Raw genomic sequence first — 18,508 nt, forward strand, 5'->3', positions numbered from 1 at the left:
TTGAAAAAGTAAAGTAGCAGATGTCTGCAGAAGACAGAAGAGAGCAATTGGGGTATATGCAGTTTCAGCCATGTACAGAAGAGTCTCCTTCATATGCTCAGATAAACGGGTTACTCTCTTTGGAATGTGATAGGAATATTTTCCCTGCCATAGGAATCCTCAGTAAGGATTTCTAGGTTGCTTTCTTTCATTAATAAAATTACCGTGGTGGCCTTTCTGCATGGCAAAAAGGCAGCTGTAAAAATGTTGATGGATTGTTCCCAATGATGGTTCTGTAAGCTTTTAAAACTGCCCCACACAGAGTTGGCTGCTTATAAGATTAGGGATTTAGGGAGTGGGAATACAAATTTTTGGCTTTGAATTTTATGTACTAGAAGCAATTTGTACTTCTCCAGTCTGCTGTGTCACAGCTTTTACAGGCATGCTTCTTACTGAGGAGCAAAACGTCTGTTGTAAAAAAGCCTTTGGATATACCTGTTTGATTTTCAGACTCATTTGGAAAACTTTTAAGCTCTTCTTTGTGCCAGTTCCGGCTTTCCTGAAAAACCATTTCAAACAGTGGAGGTTGCAAACTGCTGTCTTGGATAGTATGAAAAAAGACATGGTTTCAAAGCAAATGTATTTCTTAATATCACAATTTTGTGAGCCCTCTTTAAATTTATTAAATTTAAAGAAAAAAATTTAAATTGAAAAAAAAGACATCATTTGCATCCCAGAAGTTATTATAAAGCAGAAGATAAAAGCTTGCGTAGATATCCTTTCTTGTTGGTGAATTATTTTCTTAGCCATGAGTATTCGAAAACACATTTCAAAGAGACCTTTCTCAGTTATTTCTCTTCCTATTTTAGTTTTTTGATTTGAAAGATAGGAATTAGAGGTTAGTAGCCTGAAGGGGTGACTGCTCTTTACTTTGTCCTCCTAGCCGAACACCCTGGTTAACTGTCTCGGAGAGAACTTCTTAGTTGGTAACAGTGAGAGCTGCTACAAGGAGAAGAGGCAGCCACTCTGACTGCAGTTGCAGTCTGAGGGTACAAAGAAGGCAGTATACTATTGAGAGGAGAGGCCCTGTACTTTCCTTGGTCTGTACTCGCACTCATCTGACCCCTATTTCAGCCAGAATCTGGCTGAAATACATAGTGAGAATACTATATTGAATGACTCGTGGCAATTTGTATGGGGTTTTACTGTTGCAGCTACTGAATCAGACCCCTGCTCTGTCAGGGACTCCTATGCTGGCACAAGGCTTGTACATGGGAACATACCTATGGAGGAGGTCAGCAATGGTCGTTAGAGCAGATTTTCAAGCTATTCTCAGTGAGAACTCCATACTAAAAACGTGAATTGATCAACATAAAGGTACCAGCCTGACAGAAAGATCAGGAATGGCAAAGAGATGGAAATACCTGACTAATTCTTGTTTATTTCTTAATTGTTTAAGAAAAGGAGTGCTTTGTTCTGTGGGGGATTTTGGTTTTTTCTTGAGTTCCTCAAACAAGCTGTATGGTCTTGCTCTTTTCTTGCTTGTTTGTTTCTTGATGCTTTTTAAAGAGGAAATAGTCTTTTTCTCCTCCACAGTTATGTCCTTACCTTATTTCCCCTCTGGTTAGTGGGTACTCTAGCAATAGAAAGATGAATTGAAAACAAATCTGTGGGTTTTCTACTTGCAGGAAATGTAGACTTAACACTAAATTATGATCAAACGGTTAATTTATCAGCCTTTTTTTAACATGGAAAAAATAACAAGGGAAGTCTCATTTTTAAGGAAGATGCGTAGAGCAGTCTTGACACCACAAAAGGTCCAGAAGCAGCTATAAAAAAAAAAATTTGGTCGTGTTTTGTCAAACACTTTTTATGTAAAGTATGTATTGTATAGCAAGACCTGTGTTCATGGTTGTGATATATATATATATATGCAAACACATGTAACTATACATGTATATGTAAGGAGACCTTTCTTGATTTTTGCTTTTTTTTATTTACAGCTTGCTTATCCCTCTTGGAATAGTTCCATGAGAAGCAGATTGTCATGATATCACTGAGACTTTGCTGGGTTCAAAGATGAGTTCACATCTGGGTTTCCTGATGTTTAGTTAGTGGAGTGTAACTATGGTACTGCTTTTTTCTCAGTGGCTAATCACAGCGCATCTCTCTCCCTTCTATGTGATGGCTGCCCTTTTGCAAAAGAATATTTCTGAACAGTCCATAATTCTGAAATCCTCAGGTCCTCTATCAGATTTGAAATTGGCCATTAGGCTTAAAAGTTCTTGGAGACGGAGAGTTGCCACAAAGAACAAAATACCATAAGCCCTGTTTACTTAGGAAACCTTTCCTCCTTGGAAAAATACACAGTTTTTATATTCTTCATGTAAATTGATTCCTTTTCCAAAGTGCTGGTTGCTATGAATTTCAATCTCTTTTGGACAAACAATATTTTTCAGACTTCAGTGGTGCTTCATGTCAAACTGTGGTTTCCTCAATGAGTATCAGTGTATATCCCACCACAGAGGTGATGTGCAAGGCAGCTCATCTCATGTGATCTAGAGGAATTAATACCTGAGCTTAGCAGACTGCCACTAAACCAGATTCTTTATCTGTTGTCGTAGGAAAAGAACCAAAAGCCTACACCCCACCTCTGAGTTATATTATGTTACAGGTAATATATGGAGGGCCTGTACATCCTGCCTCTTAAAGGATATGTGCATAGCAGCATACCCGTTTCAAATTTGGATACTTCTGTGCTTCTTCCCCAGCATGTAGCTTTTTACTTGAAGAAGATAAGGGATGGCTCACTAAAAGCCTGAGAAAAAATTTGCCTGTTCTGATCTGTTCTGCCCCATGTTTCATTGGCCCCTCTCAGTAAAGGACAGACATGCTCAAGTGAGTGGGAATTGAGTCTCTTTCAAAGCTGTAAAAAGCAGCATGGGATTTGAGTCTCTCTAACAAGCATTTTACTGTTAGTAACTTAGCAACAATCACTTTTTAAATGGTGATAATTTCTGTGCCATTACCCATGGTCTTGTGCATCCATTTAAAATTATATGGTGATGGTGCTTTATAGTTTGTGCATTTAAGACAAAGTCTCCTACATTCTTCTTATTCTCCCCTACATTAGTAGGGCCATTCAAGAGACTTGCTGATACTTTTGGAAAAATGATCCATATCTGTTAGTCCCTTATCTAGGGCCAAAAGCTCGAAAATCTCTCTGATATATGTCGTAAGTAATAGGACATTTTATGGAAGCAGGGAATGTGGATGTTCCAAAGTAAAATAAGGTTTGATTTAGATACAATTTTATTGAAATAATCCATTCAGTAGCTCCTGAGGAGATGTAGCTTATGGGATGTTGAAAGCTTTCAAACTGGCAGTGCTGAGAACAAAAAGGAAATTCTCCAGAGTGGTGGTACTCTGCAAAATGCAATGCTAATGCTACTATTACAAGACTGTAGCAGCAGATTAAATCTCCATTTATTTATATCAACTGCTGTGATTTCCTTGGGGAGAGAAAAAATGAGAAGAGTTACAGTGGAATGAGTGGGGAGCGCTAGTCCAATATAACTCTCTCAGATTCCTGATGGTAGTTCATTTTAAGCATTTCATGCGTACTTGAAACTCAGACTTAATTTGTGTTTTCTCCCAGCAGCAGATTCTAATCAGGCCTGAGAGTTTTCTTCCTTCTAAGGCAAACTTCTGAATCAGCAGCTCATAGTCATCTGGAAACCTTTTCCTGTCATTGTTGCTAACAGCTAGACATAGAAGCTGATTCTGCCCTTCTAAAAAAACTCCAATATTAACAGCAAGTGTTTTTTCTGTCTAATCTCATGTACATATGAATATTGTAAATGTTGATTTCAAAAGTCCTGGTCAGATACAGCAGCAAAAATGCTGACAATGAAACATGTGGGTTTAATGTTGATTCTGTCCCCTCCAGACATTTGAGCTCCTCGCACAGTGTCTGGTCTGATTCTTAATTCAGCACTGCAGTGGTTCTTGACGTTATTTTCTGCTTGGAGCTTGTCTTTAGGAGGGAGGGTGGGAGGAGGAGAGTGCTTGCTGTCTCACCCATTTAGGTGTAACTGTGAATGCACATGTTTTTGTCTCCCCCTGGCTTGCCTCTGTGATTTAATTATCTGGGCTTTTGTTCTGAAAGTGAGGGAATTGAAGGTACTCTGCTATGACTTATGTTTTCAACATCCCCTCAGGACCAAAAATCATTGTTCATGATTAAGGTGGAGTCTATGCAGTATGACATTCTTTCATCTATCCCACCCCAACCCTTTCTTTTTCTTTTCTTTCTTTTCCTTCCTTTACAAATCCTTCCATTCTCTCAGGATTTCAGCCTTATTAACTATGGTTTGGTGCACTTCATAGTAATTATTTCTTTTGACTTTTCTAGCACTAGGGACTGGCTTTTTCGTTTTCTTAATCCTTATTCTCCAGCTTCGAAATAGTGAGGAGAACTATTGGCTTATTGTTATATTAATAATAAATGCATCAAAGAAAAATTTTCACAAATGGTCATGTAAATGTCCTAGTGACATCAAGCCAGCTGTACTCTCCAGAGGCCTTATGTTCCCATTGTCTTGTGCAGAGAGTACTAATTGGAATTGAGTTTCTTTTTCAAATGTCATGGAAGAGGCATGTTTTTGAATTTAGCAGCTTGGGTGTCTGCTCTCAAAGCTTCTTGTGGCAAATTGTTCTTGCAGTAGCTGCAGTCATGAGGTTGGTCTTCTGGCAGTCTCTTGGTCTTGGTCCGAAAAGTCGCTTTCTACTTCTCAGACCCGCATCCCTTAGTCTTACAGAAAAGGACCACCAGAAAAGGAATGCATTTGGGGATTCAATTCTATATTGTGAGAACAGCAGGAAAACATGTACCCTAGAGGTATCCTAACAGGGAAAGAGAGCAGAAAACAATGCTGGCTGCTACCATGGTGGCAGTGGAATCACAGGGATACAAAATAGTTGAACATTTTGTGGAATATGATCAATTTCTGGTACTCATTGTCAGAACTAACATCAAAATAAAATTTAAGTATATATAAAAAGTTTGCTACTTGCAGGCCATTGCTTACAACATCAAACTCATGTAGATTACTTTATCAATTGATGCTTTTCACACAAACTGATTGGTGTCTCAGTGTCAAGATTAAAGCCATAAGTACTTTTCCAGAAGAGCTCAGGTCCCGAGCTGAGCTTGTTCTAGGACTGAATATAATTGCATTGCAGATGTTTTATTCATTCCTACTTATTTTTCTCTTAGTTCGCTCCAGAATACTTTAGCCAAGTGTGTTTGATTGTTGCAAATGTCATTAGGCTTGGAAATGATAATGAAGTGAAGGACTTCATGGTCCTTTTAAGTAGGTATGAACTATCTCAGTTTGAGATAGTTTGATTGAATATCTCTGCCATTGGAGATACTAGAGCCATCTGGACACAATCCTGAGAAATCAGCTCTAGATAGGCCTGCTTGAGCAGGGAGATTGGACTAGATGACCTCCGAAGGTCCTTTCCGGCCTCAGCCATTCTATGATTTTGCGACCTATTTTAGGCATTTTGTAAATTTCTTTCTTTAAATTCCCCCGATTGTGATCACTTTAATTTATGCAAGACTTTGTGCTGAACTGCAGTTTTTGCCTCTGTCTCTGTGGCCTGTGTTTGTGTTCCCATTGGTGTTTTCGTGAAGCTGTGATATCTGATGGAGTGTAGAGGTTTCAGGTGGGCATTTTCCTGTCACTGCCCACTTCTCCCTTCCTCTTTCCTCTCCCCCGTAACCCAAAACCCAACTTCAGTCCACTAAGACAATTATTTCCCTTTTTACTCCAGCAATCTTTGAAAAAAATTAGTCAGAAGAGAGCTCTGGAGATCACCTGACTGCTGGAGAGCATCTTGAAAGTTAGGTCAGGTTGCTCAGGGAATTGTTCAGGTAAATTTTGGATTTGCATGAGTAAAGATTCACCACCTTCCTAGGGCTAAGTTGCAGTGTTTGTTATACTCCTCCTGAACATGCTGTTCCTTTGTGCTTAGCTGGAATTTCTCTTGCTGTGGCTTGTGACTGTTTCTTCTTGAGTGTCCACTGCATGCCTCTAAGAGGAGGCTGGCTGCTCAGTATTCCTTCCAAGAGAAAAACTGTTGAGGTTCACTCTGTCCCTTCCCTTTCTCTTCTTCTGGCTAAAAAAGACCAGTTCCCCTTAGGTTTTCCTTGCAGGTCACATGCCTTCAGCAGCAGCAGCCCTCTTGTCCACTCTGATTTGTTAGTGTCACTCTTGTATTAAGAGACCCAAGCCAGATACAATACCTCAGCTGTGGCTTCAAAAGTGCCAGGTGAGGGGAATAATCGCTTGTCTTGACCTCCTGTTTACATTCTTAATAGTGCATCAGATTGCCGTTAGTCCAGATCACTGCAAAGGCACTCTAAATTTTGCTATCTCTGAAGCAAGACAGAATATACTGGGATCAGTGGTCTTTGCAGCTAGTATATTCTTGTTCAGTGGCCAGTGATACACCAGATTTCCTGCACAATAGTGTGTTCCTCTGCAAATAATTTTGGAAGCAGATTTGAAGAAACCTCACAGACACTCCCTTCCCTGCATGTACATGTGTTTTTTCTGTGTTGTGTGTCTGGTGCAGGATATCTGAAATCTGTCACTTTGGGGCCCTGTCATTGTTGGTTTGTTTGGTTTATGAAGTAAAGTGCTAAATTACTCTCATATTGAGGAGTTGTTTGAACTTGTTTGGTTTGGGGGAGGGGGAAAAAAAGGTGCCATGGTCATAAATCCAAGCTACTGAGCTTTCTAGGTGTTTTAGTTAGAAGCCTCTGTTTTTCATCATATGTCTTTGGCAAACTGGTTGCTGCTTCAACAACACAATTTGGTAATAAGTAGTAACAATTGGCGTCTCTGTATAAATGAGACTTTTTTTTCCACATAGCATTTCTTCTCTAACAAAACGTATTAGAGATGTTTTCTGTCTCGTTGTTGGGAGCTTTCCTGTATGAGCCCTAATATGTGGAGTTTTGGCACAGTGACTCAGGCTGCTGTGGGCTAACATTTATGAGCAGTCAAATGAAAGGGGAAGCACAAATTCCTGGCACCGTCAGGTCAGTTTGGCAAGGTAAACTGCCTAAGTGCTTGAACTTGTAGAAATAACTTTCTGGCTTGGAAAGTATGGATTCATGAGTGATGCTGAACTAGTGTGCACAAGCTTTTAAAGGACCTTTTGTTTGATCAGTGCCTCTTACCTGTCAGCAAATGAGCAGAATTGCATTCATAAGAGCTTACTCACATCCTGCATCCTTAAAAATGAGAGAAAAAAGAATGGTTGGATTATGATAGTAGGAAACCAGAGAAGGGGTTTAGTGGTTGGTTACTGCATTTTTGTGACTGAAAACATCCAAACACTGCACTAATGTAATTAGTATTGCAAACAGAATATGGCAAATTTATAGCCATTTTCTCAGTGTTAGCATATATTTTTTGCTTCTCAGTCCTGTGCTATTCCAGGACTTGTCTTCTCACTTCTTGATGTTAGTTTGCCTGATGATTTTATGTATCCCTGGTGAATGAAAGGCAGAAACCAGTTATATTTTTGCCAAGCAAAACAGAACTTGTTTCATATCAAAGGTTAGAAAAGGGACAAATCTGCTCCATGACTTTCTTTTTCTCCCTTCCCTCTAACGTAATGACAATAATAAAATGAAAAATCCAGCTTCTTGACTGTATTGATTAAGCAGCAGCCTGAAGTCAGGTGAGAGCTAAAGATTTACAGTGTCTACACCAGTATAACTGGAACTGGAATCTGCTTTAGGTCCTACCATGTCATCTCATCTCTAATTTGGGAGAAAAATAAACTGTACTCCCTGTCATTTATTGGAGGGTAAGTATATGTAGACAAGGCACAGTTTGTGGCCTCTCAGAACTGAGAGGCATAAGCTTTTTACCATGTCAAATGTCACCTGTCATTCCATTCCATGTTTGTAGTGTATGAAGCTACTTAAAATTGCATATTGCCTGAAGTTCTGCACAATAAAGAGATTGCCTATCATTCATGCACTGTTGAAAAGGGCACCCTTTTATCTCTTCAGAGTAACTATGACCAGGAAAAAAATTAATAGTGTGATAAATGTGAGAGGGGGGTTTAAATCACTTGAGGCTTGCTGACAGTGAATATTTAGCTTTGGTTTTGTTTGGTGTTTAAGATTATCTTCAGTGACTGACATTTGGTGGTCTGAGTTGATGAGCCAGACATGTTGTGCTTGTGTGTAATGGACATACTCTCTTCTTAGGTATATGTTTCATGACATTTTCCTTGGTAGTTCAGGAGATGAGAAAAAAGGATTAAATACTTCAACATTAAAAAAAGACCAGAGTTGCAGGCTGCAAGATAGTGTGATTTATACATGCTTGTATTAAAGCCAACCAAAATTCATAGCCTTATTTAGCAAAGCAAACATATACTTTGGGCCGTAGGCATTAGTGAAGTATGCTTTTAAATTTTGATCCATTTATACACATACAACATTTTTGTGCTGGTACCTCACCGCCATTTAAAGGTAAGTTGATCAGTGATGTGCAAAGAATGATGCAAATTATCCTTTTTTTCTCATTTTTGGTTTGGAGAAACTAGATCAATAGTAGAATAACATAATTCAGGTGATACTTTGTAGTAAGCTGCTTTTATTTTTGTTCCTAACAGTACATCCTTTCGGGCTCTGATGACTTCAATTTGTATATGTGGAGGATTCCTCCAGATCCAGAAGCAGGTAAGTTTTGTTGGTTTAGAATTTGTGGGAGGAGTGGGGCAGAGGGGCAGGTGTCTGACAAATACTAGCTTGTTTTTTGGAAAGAATTGCTTTTCTCACTCACCCTGTGAATCTAGAGTAATTCTGTGGAAAGCTGGATAAGGGAGAGTTTACAAATGCCTAATCCAGTCTCTGGGTTACAGTGGCCAACGTCATTTGAACGTTTTATCGTAATGATTTTCTGTTTATTTTCCTTCTCACATGATGATGATTCATTGCATAATGAAGCTTGCAGCCTAAAATGTTCACAGGGTTCTCCTTATAGCTCCAGTGCATTGGCCTTCCTTCCCTTTCTTTCCTCTTACACCAAAATCCTCCCAGGATTTCCAATGCAAAGGAGTTACGCTTTTTTACTTTCTGAGTGGAGGAGCGCTCTCAGCTGTTGGAAATGGTCTCTTTTAACTCACTTCTGACCCGTTCCCATGCTGGGGCAGACATTCTAAGCAAGTAGCATTAACACAGCCCTGTAAGAAAGTATAGGAGAGAGGTGTTGGAGTAAAGAAAAGCAGCAATGTGTGGGAGATGTAACAGTAGTATTGTTGATGCCACAATGGGTCAATGCTTAATTTGATGTGGTCTAGCAGAGTTTGGCAGTATGACACTCTAAGCCATACAACGTCAGCATCTCTCTTCTGTTGAAACAAATCACTGCTCTTTTACAAGGGTGTTAAATCTTAATTGAAAGAGTCAAGACTTTCGAAAATGTACTAGTATTTCTATTTTTAGTGGCTCTGGCAGTTTAAACTCTACATTTTAGTGATATTAAGTACAACTGAGTGCTATCCTGTGATCTTGAGTGCTTTAGTGAGAGACAATTACAAGCTGGGTTACAGGTAAAATGAAAATACTTTGTTTCATTTTCAAGGTTGTTAATCACAGCTGTATAATCCACAGCTGAGAGGATGACTAGCCTCTAAAAGATTTGGTTAATGACAGAGTTTTGAGGAAAGTGCCATTCTAATTTTGGGGGTGTTGTTTATTTAACCAACATTTCATATTGCAATCCAGAAGTCCTGAAGATGGTCCTGCTAAATATACCAGTAGCTTGGCCTTCACTGTTCTACTGCTACTTAAGGATTATTGTGTGGACTATAGAACTACATTTTATCCATGTCACTATACTTGTCCGGACTTCTTTTGTAAATTCTGGATTTGAGATTTTGTGTTTATATAGCTGTGATGCTCTTGAAAACTTTTTCCCAGACAGCTGCAAATTACAAACTTTTTAGTGGGACTTTGGCACAGAGTTGCATCTAGTACTTGTTGCACCTGTACTTAAGCAAAATTATCTATTTCAGAGTTGTTATTAAGGATGCAGCTCTGTGAAAAAGATATATGCTTACCAAAAAAGTTGCAATTTACAAATAGCTGATACATTTTAATCAAACCAATTTACAGTTTAATATGTGATTTACCACAAAACAATGTCATATGTGTTTTGTTCAGCTTTTTTGTTTCTGATTCTTGTAACTTGAGGAAGGGTGTCAGTACATTTGCAACATTTCAGTTACAAAATGAATTACTAAATATCAGTTGCCCTCCATTGTTGCTTAATGGATGAGAAAATCCTGTTGTAGAAGGGTGTATGTCTTAGTGTCTTGTAACTCGAGCAGTTCTCTTTTTGAAACATTTAGCAAAACTAATGGGCTTTGTTCTGTTAGACCTGAAGATTCCACTTCCGTGGCAAATAACTCATTGGCCATCCAAATCACCTGTGATAGGCTTATTGAAGCTATTATTTTCTTCATTCAGCTCTTCTTGAAGGACTGTGCCTGTTTTGAACGTGATGAAATGCACTTTCTTAAATCTCCTCCTGCTGTTTAGAATAATTGTCAGACAGAGATGTCACTGTGCTTCCTTCTTAGATAAAGAGTCTTGCTGTAGGGATATGAAGACTTTGGAAGGCTTTTGCTTCAGCGGAAAACTCCTCGTTCCTATGTTCTAGCTAAAATAGGAGTGCCTTAGGGTCTGTGACCTGGGAGGGTGGAATGTGGTCTTTCACTTAAAATAGTGTACAGACTAGACAGGGTAATGTAATGTCCTGTACCATTTGTTGGTATTTTAAACAAAAATATCTCACTGCTTTCTGTCTTCCAGTTGAATTCAGACATTGTGTTGCTATAAATATTTATGATACAACTCTTAAACTGTATCAGTTATTTGTAAATAGTGAGCTTTTCACAAACATATTATCTTTTTAGAGAGTTGCATTCTTAACAATAACTCTGAAATAAATTATTTTGCTTAAGTACAGGTGCACCAAGTACTAGCTATGTAATGGTTAGCAGCATTAGTGCACAAAAGATGAAGAAAATTGTGAAGGATCACACCAGTCAGACAACTGCAAACACATTTCAAGTTGGAGGAACATGGTTACCTGTGTTGGTATTTTGCCAGTAGAATTTGGGCAGGGAGGTCTGCGAAAAAAGATATTTCCTAAATTGCTTAGAAAGCTATTCTATTGAAGAATTTTACTGACTGTCTCTCTCCATAGTCTTAGATTATTCTAAATAGGCCAGGATTTCCTATGCAAGAAGGTTGGGTGGTTTTTTACCACCTTTTGTGGTTTCTTAAAGGTGGAATAGTTTGCTAATTTTTCCACTTTCTTCTCTGTCCAAGTACTATCCATCTTTCCACTGTACTTCAGAAGTAATTGCCAAATGTTTGGTGAATTTTTTAGCCAGTTTCGTCTTTAAAGTGTACCAGTTTTCTTCAGAGACACCTCCTAGCAAAGTTAATACATTAGTCTGGCAGAAGAAAAGCAGTCCTGAGTTTCCACAGCTTTTACCTGACTCCAAGGCAGGTTGTAAGTGAGAAGAGACATCAGTCCTACATGACCTGCCCAGCAAGCCTGTTAACATATAAGCACTTCAGGCATTATTTAAATGTAACTCCTATAAACAAGGTAAAAAACCCCAGTTAAAGGCAGAACCTGACATGTCTTGTGGGGTAATAGAGGGCTTAGTAGACCAAGTGTTTTGCAAAATGGAGTTTACATTCCTCACTCGCCACTCTGAATCATCTCTGCAACTCAGAGCTTGTCTCTTGCTTTTGAAATATTGCTCCAAGATGCTCTGTGAGGGATACAATATTTATTTGTGATTGAGAAGACAACTGGGGATCCCTCAGTTTATGTGAGCAGGCTGTCACTAAATCAGAACAGCAATCTGCATTTCAAAACCTCTTTTTAATTCTGTCCTTGACTGTAACTGCAAGCAAGAAAGGGCCTGTCATTGTGGTCTGGTTACTAAAGTAATTGCACATATTTTCAGCAGAACTGATGCAATTTTATTTCCTTTTGTTTCCTCCCCCTTGGTCTTTGTAAATGCAGACATTTCTTTAGGCAATAGAATTCAGCAATAGATCTTTTCACAATATTTGAACAGGATTATCTCATTGGAGACAGCTTGTAGTTTAAGTTCTCAAAGTCCCCGGTGGATAAGTGAAGACAAATAACAAATAATAGAATGTTTCTTAACGTCTTCATCTATTTTTGAGATATTTTATATATGTGCACACATGCATGGGTTGGGATGCAGGGAAGCCATCTGACCCAATAGGGACCATGCTCTACAAGGTTTGTATTTTTTAAAAAATCTGATTTTTTTTTTTGAGGTGTGGTCTTGGAATCTAAACTGGTTTACTTTCAGGATGGTATTTTGTCTCTTTTTTCAGGTCAGTCAGTTGACCATAGTGTGCTATGGAACAGTTGTTTAATTAACACAGGAAGTAAGTGGTGGGGCACTGTAGAAAAGGTTCTTGTATTCAGTGAAATTGAGACTGGTTTTCATGTCATGTGGATTGTAATAATACCACAGATCTGTGGAATGTACTGGCTAGATGGCATCTATCAGAAAACAAGGCAATGTTGGGTGCTTTGTAGTGCTGTGAACAAGTGGGAGAAGATTCAGCATCTTCGAATGATTATCTCACCAGCCTTAGCATGCTTAATAATTTAGGAATAGAAAACTGAAGGCAACATTGAGCACTGGGAGAGGCTAGAGAAGCTTTAGTCCCTAGCGACTAGCCATCTGATAGTACCAAAGATCCTTCCTCTTCATTGTATTGAACATGTTTGCAGCTACCATTACAAAAGAAATGCAGAGGCAAGCAGTTTTCACACCTCTGTTAAAAAAAACCAAAACCAACCACATAAAAAACAAACCAAAACAAAAAACCCAACCAAACAAGAAACAAACAGCTATTGTTTGTATGATAATTTCAATTACTTTATTTCTGTTGTGTTCAGAAAGCATAATTGGTGGGGGTAATTTGCATCATTCCAATAACATTGTGAAAAGCATTGAGACCTATGCAATTAAGCATACTGAAAAAGCAGTGTCTCTCAGACCAGGAAGGGGAACAGAGTGGAAAGGGTATGCCAAAGTTTATTTCTGTAGTAATTTTGTCTTAGCTTTCATATTGTTGTTCAGCTGTACTGGTGATAACAACAGTGGGAGGATTGGTATAGATAAGGTGTAGATACATATGGCAGATATTTAGAAGCAACAAAAGAAGGAAGAAAATATACATCCAAAAATAGCCTCTACCATACAGCTTTCTGCATTGTCTTTACGTGTTTAAATATTACTTTTCTCTTTGGCTTTTGGAACCTCCACAGAGGTACAAGACCACTGTGGGGCTGGTTCTAGGCAAAGGCCAGGCAAAGTTATTGATTGTTTAGAAGAGCATGTTGTCTGAGGCAGGTGCTGAAGTCAGCCAGTTGCTCCCTGTGCTTTCACTAAAGCTCTGCAAGGCTATGCTGATCCTTTCACCTGGCCTGGGAGGTGAAGAGGATATTCAAAGATGACAAAAGAAGCAGTTGGAGCTCCAGCTCTAACAATGGAGTTGGACCTGCTTTCTTATGGAAAGTAGTGCTACTGTGTCTCCTTTTACTATACTGGGAGGAGAAGGGATCTTGGCCATCCCTTGCTGTTCTCACTCCATATTTAATGTGACCAAAGTCAGTTTTGCCTGTGCTGCTGAGAAACTTTCGGTTCCTCTGACTGCTGCCAGAGCTGGAGTCAGATTCCTGATCCCAGTAGAAGGTATGCTGCAGCACCCTGTGCTCTCAGGGCAAAAGTAAGTGCATGCATTTAAATCCAGCTTCTCTGCAGACAGGTTTCCAAGGAGCAAAGCCATCTACTGGCATCCACTGTATGAAACAAACACAGGGGTGTGTGTGTGTGACGAGAGAAAGACTTTTAAGGAGTCTAATCATAATCTGCTGCACTGAAGGCAGAGGCCCCATATGCTATGCATATTGGCTTGCATTGTGCTGTGCATTTACATTCCAAACTACAGTGTCTCTCTTTGTTAGCACATCGTGACCTCATAGGATTCAAATGCAAAGCAGTGGCCTATGGTCTAAATGTGTCCTGCATTATTACTAATGAAAACTAAATTAATTTTAAATGAGCTACTACTGTAGTGCCAAATACTACAGTGGAATGGTATGCTATGGCAGACTGGCAGCAGCTGCAAATATCTGGTTCTTCTCAGGAGTTTTCAGCACTTTGCGTAATTTAACAAGGCTTGTATGAAGTTATGCTTAAGTCTGTGGAGCATCTTTCTACCATATATGAACAAACAGTGGAACTTCTTTTTCACTGTCCTAGATAGAAAGGACTTCTTAAGGCGGTCATTTAATTAATCTGTTACAGAGCCAGTGGATGATAGTTTCTTATCCCAACAAGTTCTCTGGCAATTTGATGGGGTTTTTTAATGTTTGATACAATGCATCTTCCATTAGTTTAGAGACTGTTCTACATTCTTACAGGGTTTCTACATTAGAGCACTTTCCTAAAAATTTATCACTTTCGCTTTTTCCTTGTCCTTCAAATAATTCATTCTGGATTTTTCTAAACACTGCTTCATGCTGTAGAATTCGTGTAGTGGAAGTCAGAATGATGTTCAAATAACTCACTCTCCTTCATTACAATTTACTTGAGTTATTTAAAATGTGTTGGGATGTACCATCCAGCATGTTCACAATATGTCATGTCAATTCATTCACACAAATATTTACAAAACCACATAATTAAGAAGTATATCATTAGCCTAACATTTAAAACACAAAATAGTAAAGCAAACAAGAAGTACTCACTTTGACTACTTAGTAGACATCAACTACTTCAAAGCATTGTATTATTCCTTCCTTCTGTCTGTATGATAGGCTTTGTGTTGCCATGGTATTCTTGTCAAACGCGTACGGGAAGTCTGTTTTAAAATATACACTTCAGATTTAGCCTTTTATAAGTTATTTCTTTCAACTAGTCAGATATCATAATAGGATATTAGTTAAAGGATTTTTTGAGATTTTTGTATTGCTCCTCTTTGGAACACTTATTTGCAGGGTATAGATGAAGAGGGACTTCCTTGACATTTCACTTTGTGTATCAAATAAAAGCAGACCAAAAAACCCGTTGATCAGCACAGCTAGAACACTAAACCACTCAGGACTGCCATTAAGCATAGCAATTTGGGGTAGTATTGCAAAAACAGCCAGTACATATTCATCCCTTCCATCCAGTAGTTAGAGGTTGTAAAGTTAGAAACTTTCTAAAATTGGCATAATCAGCCTCTGAAGATTTTAAGGGGTTTTTATATATATATTATAAATAACATATATGTAAACTAATGGCCTCTGTATAAACACTGCTTATACTTGTGGTAGCTAGCTAAGAATATAAAAGCTGCCATGCTGAGTTGCAGGACCTGTGCATGCCATTAAATTTAAAAGCAAACAAATAACACCCTCTTCCCCTAAAAAAACCCCAGACCTCAAAAGGAAAATTTGAGTGTTGTTGGGATAGCAGAGGTCAATTCTGCTGAAACAATGCAAATGAAAATACTATTTCTAGTGAGGACAGCGAAGAGAAATAGAATTTATTACATGCAAAAAAGGAAGATAGCCTCAGGAATTTGAACAGTTTCCACTTAATGTACAGATGCACTTTTTTTTTGCCAGCAGACATGAGCAAACTTAACTCACACTGTGAGATGGCTAAAGCTGAATGGCTGCAGCTGAACCTCTGCTGAGAGACCAGGGGGATTCCAGACAAGTCTGGACACAGGCAGATATCTGCCATACATATACTAATGTAATATGATGCCAACTTTGCTGGGCTCCTATAAAATGAAGGAACTGCAGTCAGGATAAGGCTGTGGAAGGCTTTGCATTAAGAACTTACTTAGAGATTACATAGGAGTTGGTTGACTAAAATTGCTTACATAGGAATTGGTAGACTAAAATTGCATCAAGCAAGAAGTTGTCCAACAATGAGGTTCTAGGACAGTCTGTTATATTTGACACAAAGATTATCAAAGTATTGGTGGAATCAGTACTTTCTGGTTTAAATTATTAAAACCTCCCATACCACTAGTAAAAGCTGACTGCTAAGATTTGTACTTCTCCTGGGGCAATTTCATGTAATTGGGCAGTTAGTTCTTTTAAGGGGCTTTGTAGGGAATTTCACCTTCATTTTAAGAGGAGTGAGGTATGTTCTATTACTATGCTTCCTCTGAATTTACTGTTAGCTGCTTAAAAGGAATTTAGGCAACTTCAATATAAAATCAGAAAGTTTTGCAGTTCCTTCACAGAGTCATAAAATCACAGAATCACAGAATGGTTTGGGTTGGAAGGGACCTTTAAATATCATCTAGTTACAACACCCCTGCCAAAGACAGGGACACCTTCCATGAGAGCAGCTTTCTGAAAGCCTCATCCAACCTGATCTTGAACACAACTTCTCTGAGCAACCTGTTCCAGTGCCTCACCACCCTAATTTAAAAAAAAAATGCCTTCCTTATATCCAATATAAGCCTACACTCTTTCAGCTTAAAACCGTTGCCCCTTCTCCTTTCACTATAGGCCTTGGTAAAAAAGTCTGTCTTTCTTGAGAAAGTCCCCTTTATTGAAAAACTGCCATGAGTTCTCTTTAGAGCCTTATTTTCTCCAGGCTGAACAACCCCAACTCTCTCAGCCTTTCTTGTAGGAGAGGTGTTCCTTCTCTCTGATCGTTTTTGTTGCCCCGCTCTGGACCCACTTCAACACCTTCACATATTTTCTTGTGCGAGGGGGCCTGGAACTGGACACTGTGCTGCAGGTGGGGTCTCACAAGGGCAGAGGAGAATCACATCCCCCAACCTGCTAGTCACACTGCTTTTGATGCAGCCCCAGATACAGTTGGCTTTCTGGGTTTCAGAAACTGGCTGAATTTGACTACAGCCTAGGGAGCCTGTGTTCTAGACATGGCATGCTGAGCACTTTTCATCCAATTGCTCTCAGTGTATTGATAAACATTCAAGAAGTGTCTTCTGGCATTAAATAACTCTTTTCACTGTTCTGCTAGGAAAATAACCATGGATTAATTCACGCTGCTGACAGTACCATGGAAGGCCAATGAATGACTGAGAAATGCAGCCCAAGATACCGATGCCTTAAATTTGTATTTCATCTCCATTATAATTCTTTCTTTGTCTTTCTAACTTCTGACTCTTTTGTAAGTGACTTGTAGGGCATATTTCCTGTTTTGTACAGAATTCAGGCAGTCAGAGTCCATGGATAGTTAACACTTTTTTAGGCATTACTTCCCAACTTGGAAACGTTTCCTAAGCAAACTGTCTCTTCATTCCCAAGGTCTCTTTTCTGGAACATTTGTCACCTAGGTCAAGTTAAATGTTGAGAACTGGTCTTAATGTAACCATCTACTTTGGCTTGACAGATACAATTGGATTGACAACTCTGATCTGGCTGGAAGGAATGCTGTGGGAGTAGGGCAACTTGCCATCAGCCATAAGTATCTAGCAGGATGAGCTGGACGAAAGGACATGAAAAATCTCATAAAGTGGAAAAGAAAATCAAAAGAGCCCAATTCGTCGTTTAATAAACTTGCTCTCCACTCTGTTACTTCTCAGTCAAATTTACTTACACTGGTGAAATCTTGCTCCAGTGGCTGAAGGCAGAATGTACCTCTGAACCTTCACAGAAAAAAATGTACCCAAATAGGAGAACTGCTTAAGTTGTAAATGACAAGGTGGTTTTCCTCCGAAGTATTTTTATTTCCCATCTTCTGAAAGTTTGGTTTTCTTTCACTGAAGATGTTAATCATAGCATGTTGATGGACATTTGTTTATTTAGATACACAGGTGTATTTTCTAACAAATTGGAATTTTAATCATGTAAATCTATGAATATAAAAAAATTGCTGTGTGACAGTTTTCTGCTTTGGTGTATAGACCTAGCAAGAGTCAATGACCAAGCAAAAAAGTTAATTGCCTTCTGTTTTGAGTTTTACCGCTAGCACAAAAGCATTCCACTTTGGCTAATTCACTGCCTTGTGACAAAGAATTATATAACCCGCTGTTCAGATGTGTTATTTCAGGTCCCTCCTACCCATCAGACTAGAGTCAACTGTGACAATAATACATTGCTGATTTAAAAAATAAATTTGAAAAATAGTATAACTATTGAAAGTCAACCTCTTTATTTGTCTCTTCTTCAAATTTCCAAACTGTGAGTAGTGCCATGCCTCTGGCACTACAGTTTCAGTGGTGAGTTCATTATGTATGTTGTTCTTATCCACATAGTTGTCATATGAGGTCAAAAACCTTCATTGTTTGTTTAAATGAATCAAAGTGAGCCTCCAAGTCCTAATTTGCAGGAAGGATGCTTTTCAGCCAGCTCGTAGCTTTTCACAGGGGCATTGCTCA

At 38.8% G+C, this 18,508-nt stretch overlaps 1 protein-coding gene across 3 annotated transcripts in view; it reads left to right on the top strand.

Moving 5' to 3' along the window:
* Positions 1–18,508, top strand: part of DCAF5 (DDB1 and CUL4 associated factor 5) — a 70,445-nt gene that overhangs the window by 43,186 nt on the left and 8,751 nt on the right. For all 3 annotated transcript variants that reach the window (XM_064658322.1, XM_064658323.1, XM_064658324.1), the window contains exon 7: positions 8,689–8,755. In XM_064658322.1, the coding sequence (XP_064514392.1) occupies positions 8,689–8,755 (67 nt within the window). The remainder of the gene's footprint in view (positions 1–8,688; positions 8,756–18,508) is intronic.

Source organism: Pseudopipra pipra, chromosome 6 (assembly GCF_036250125.1).
Source record: "Pseudopipra pipra isolate bDixPip1 chromosome 6, bDixPip1.hap1, whole genome shotgun sequence".
Classification (NCBI taxonomy): Eukaryota; Metazoa; Chordata; class Aves; order Passeriformes; family Pipridae; genus Pseudopipra; species Pseudopipra pipra.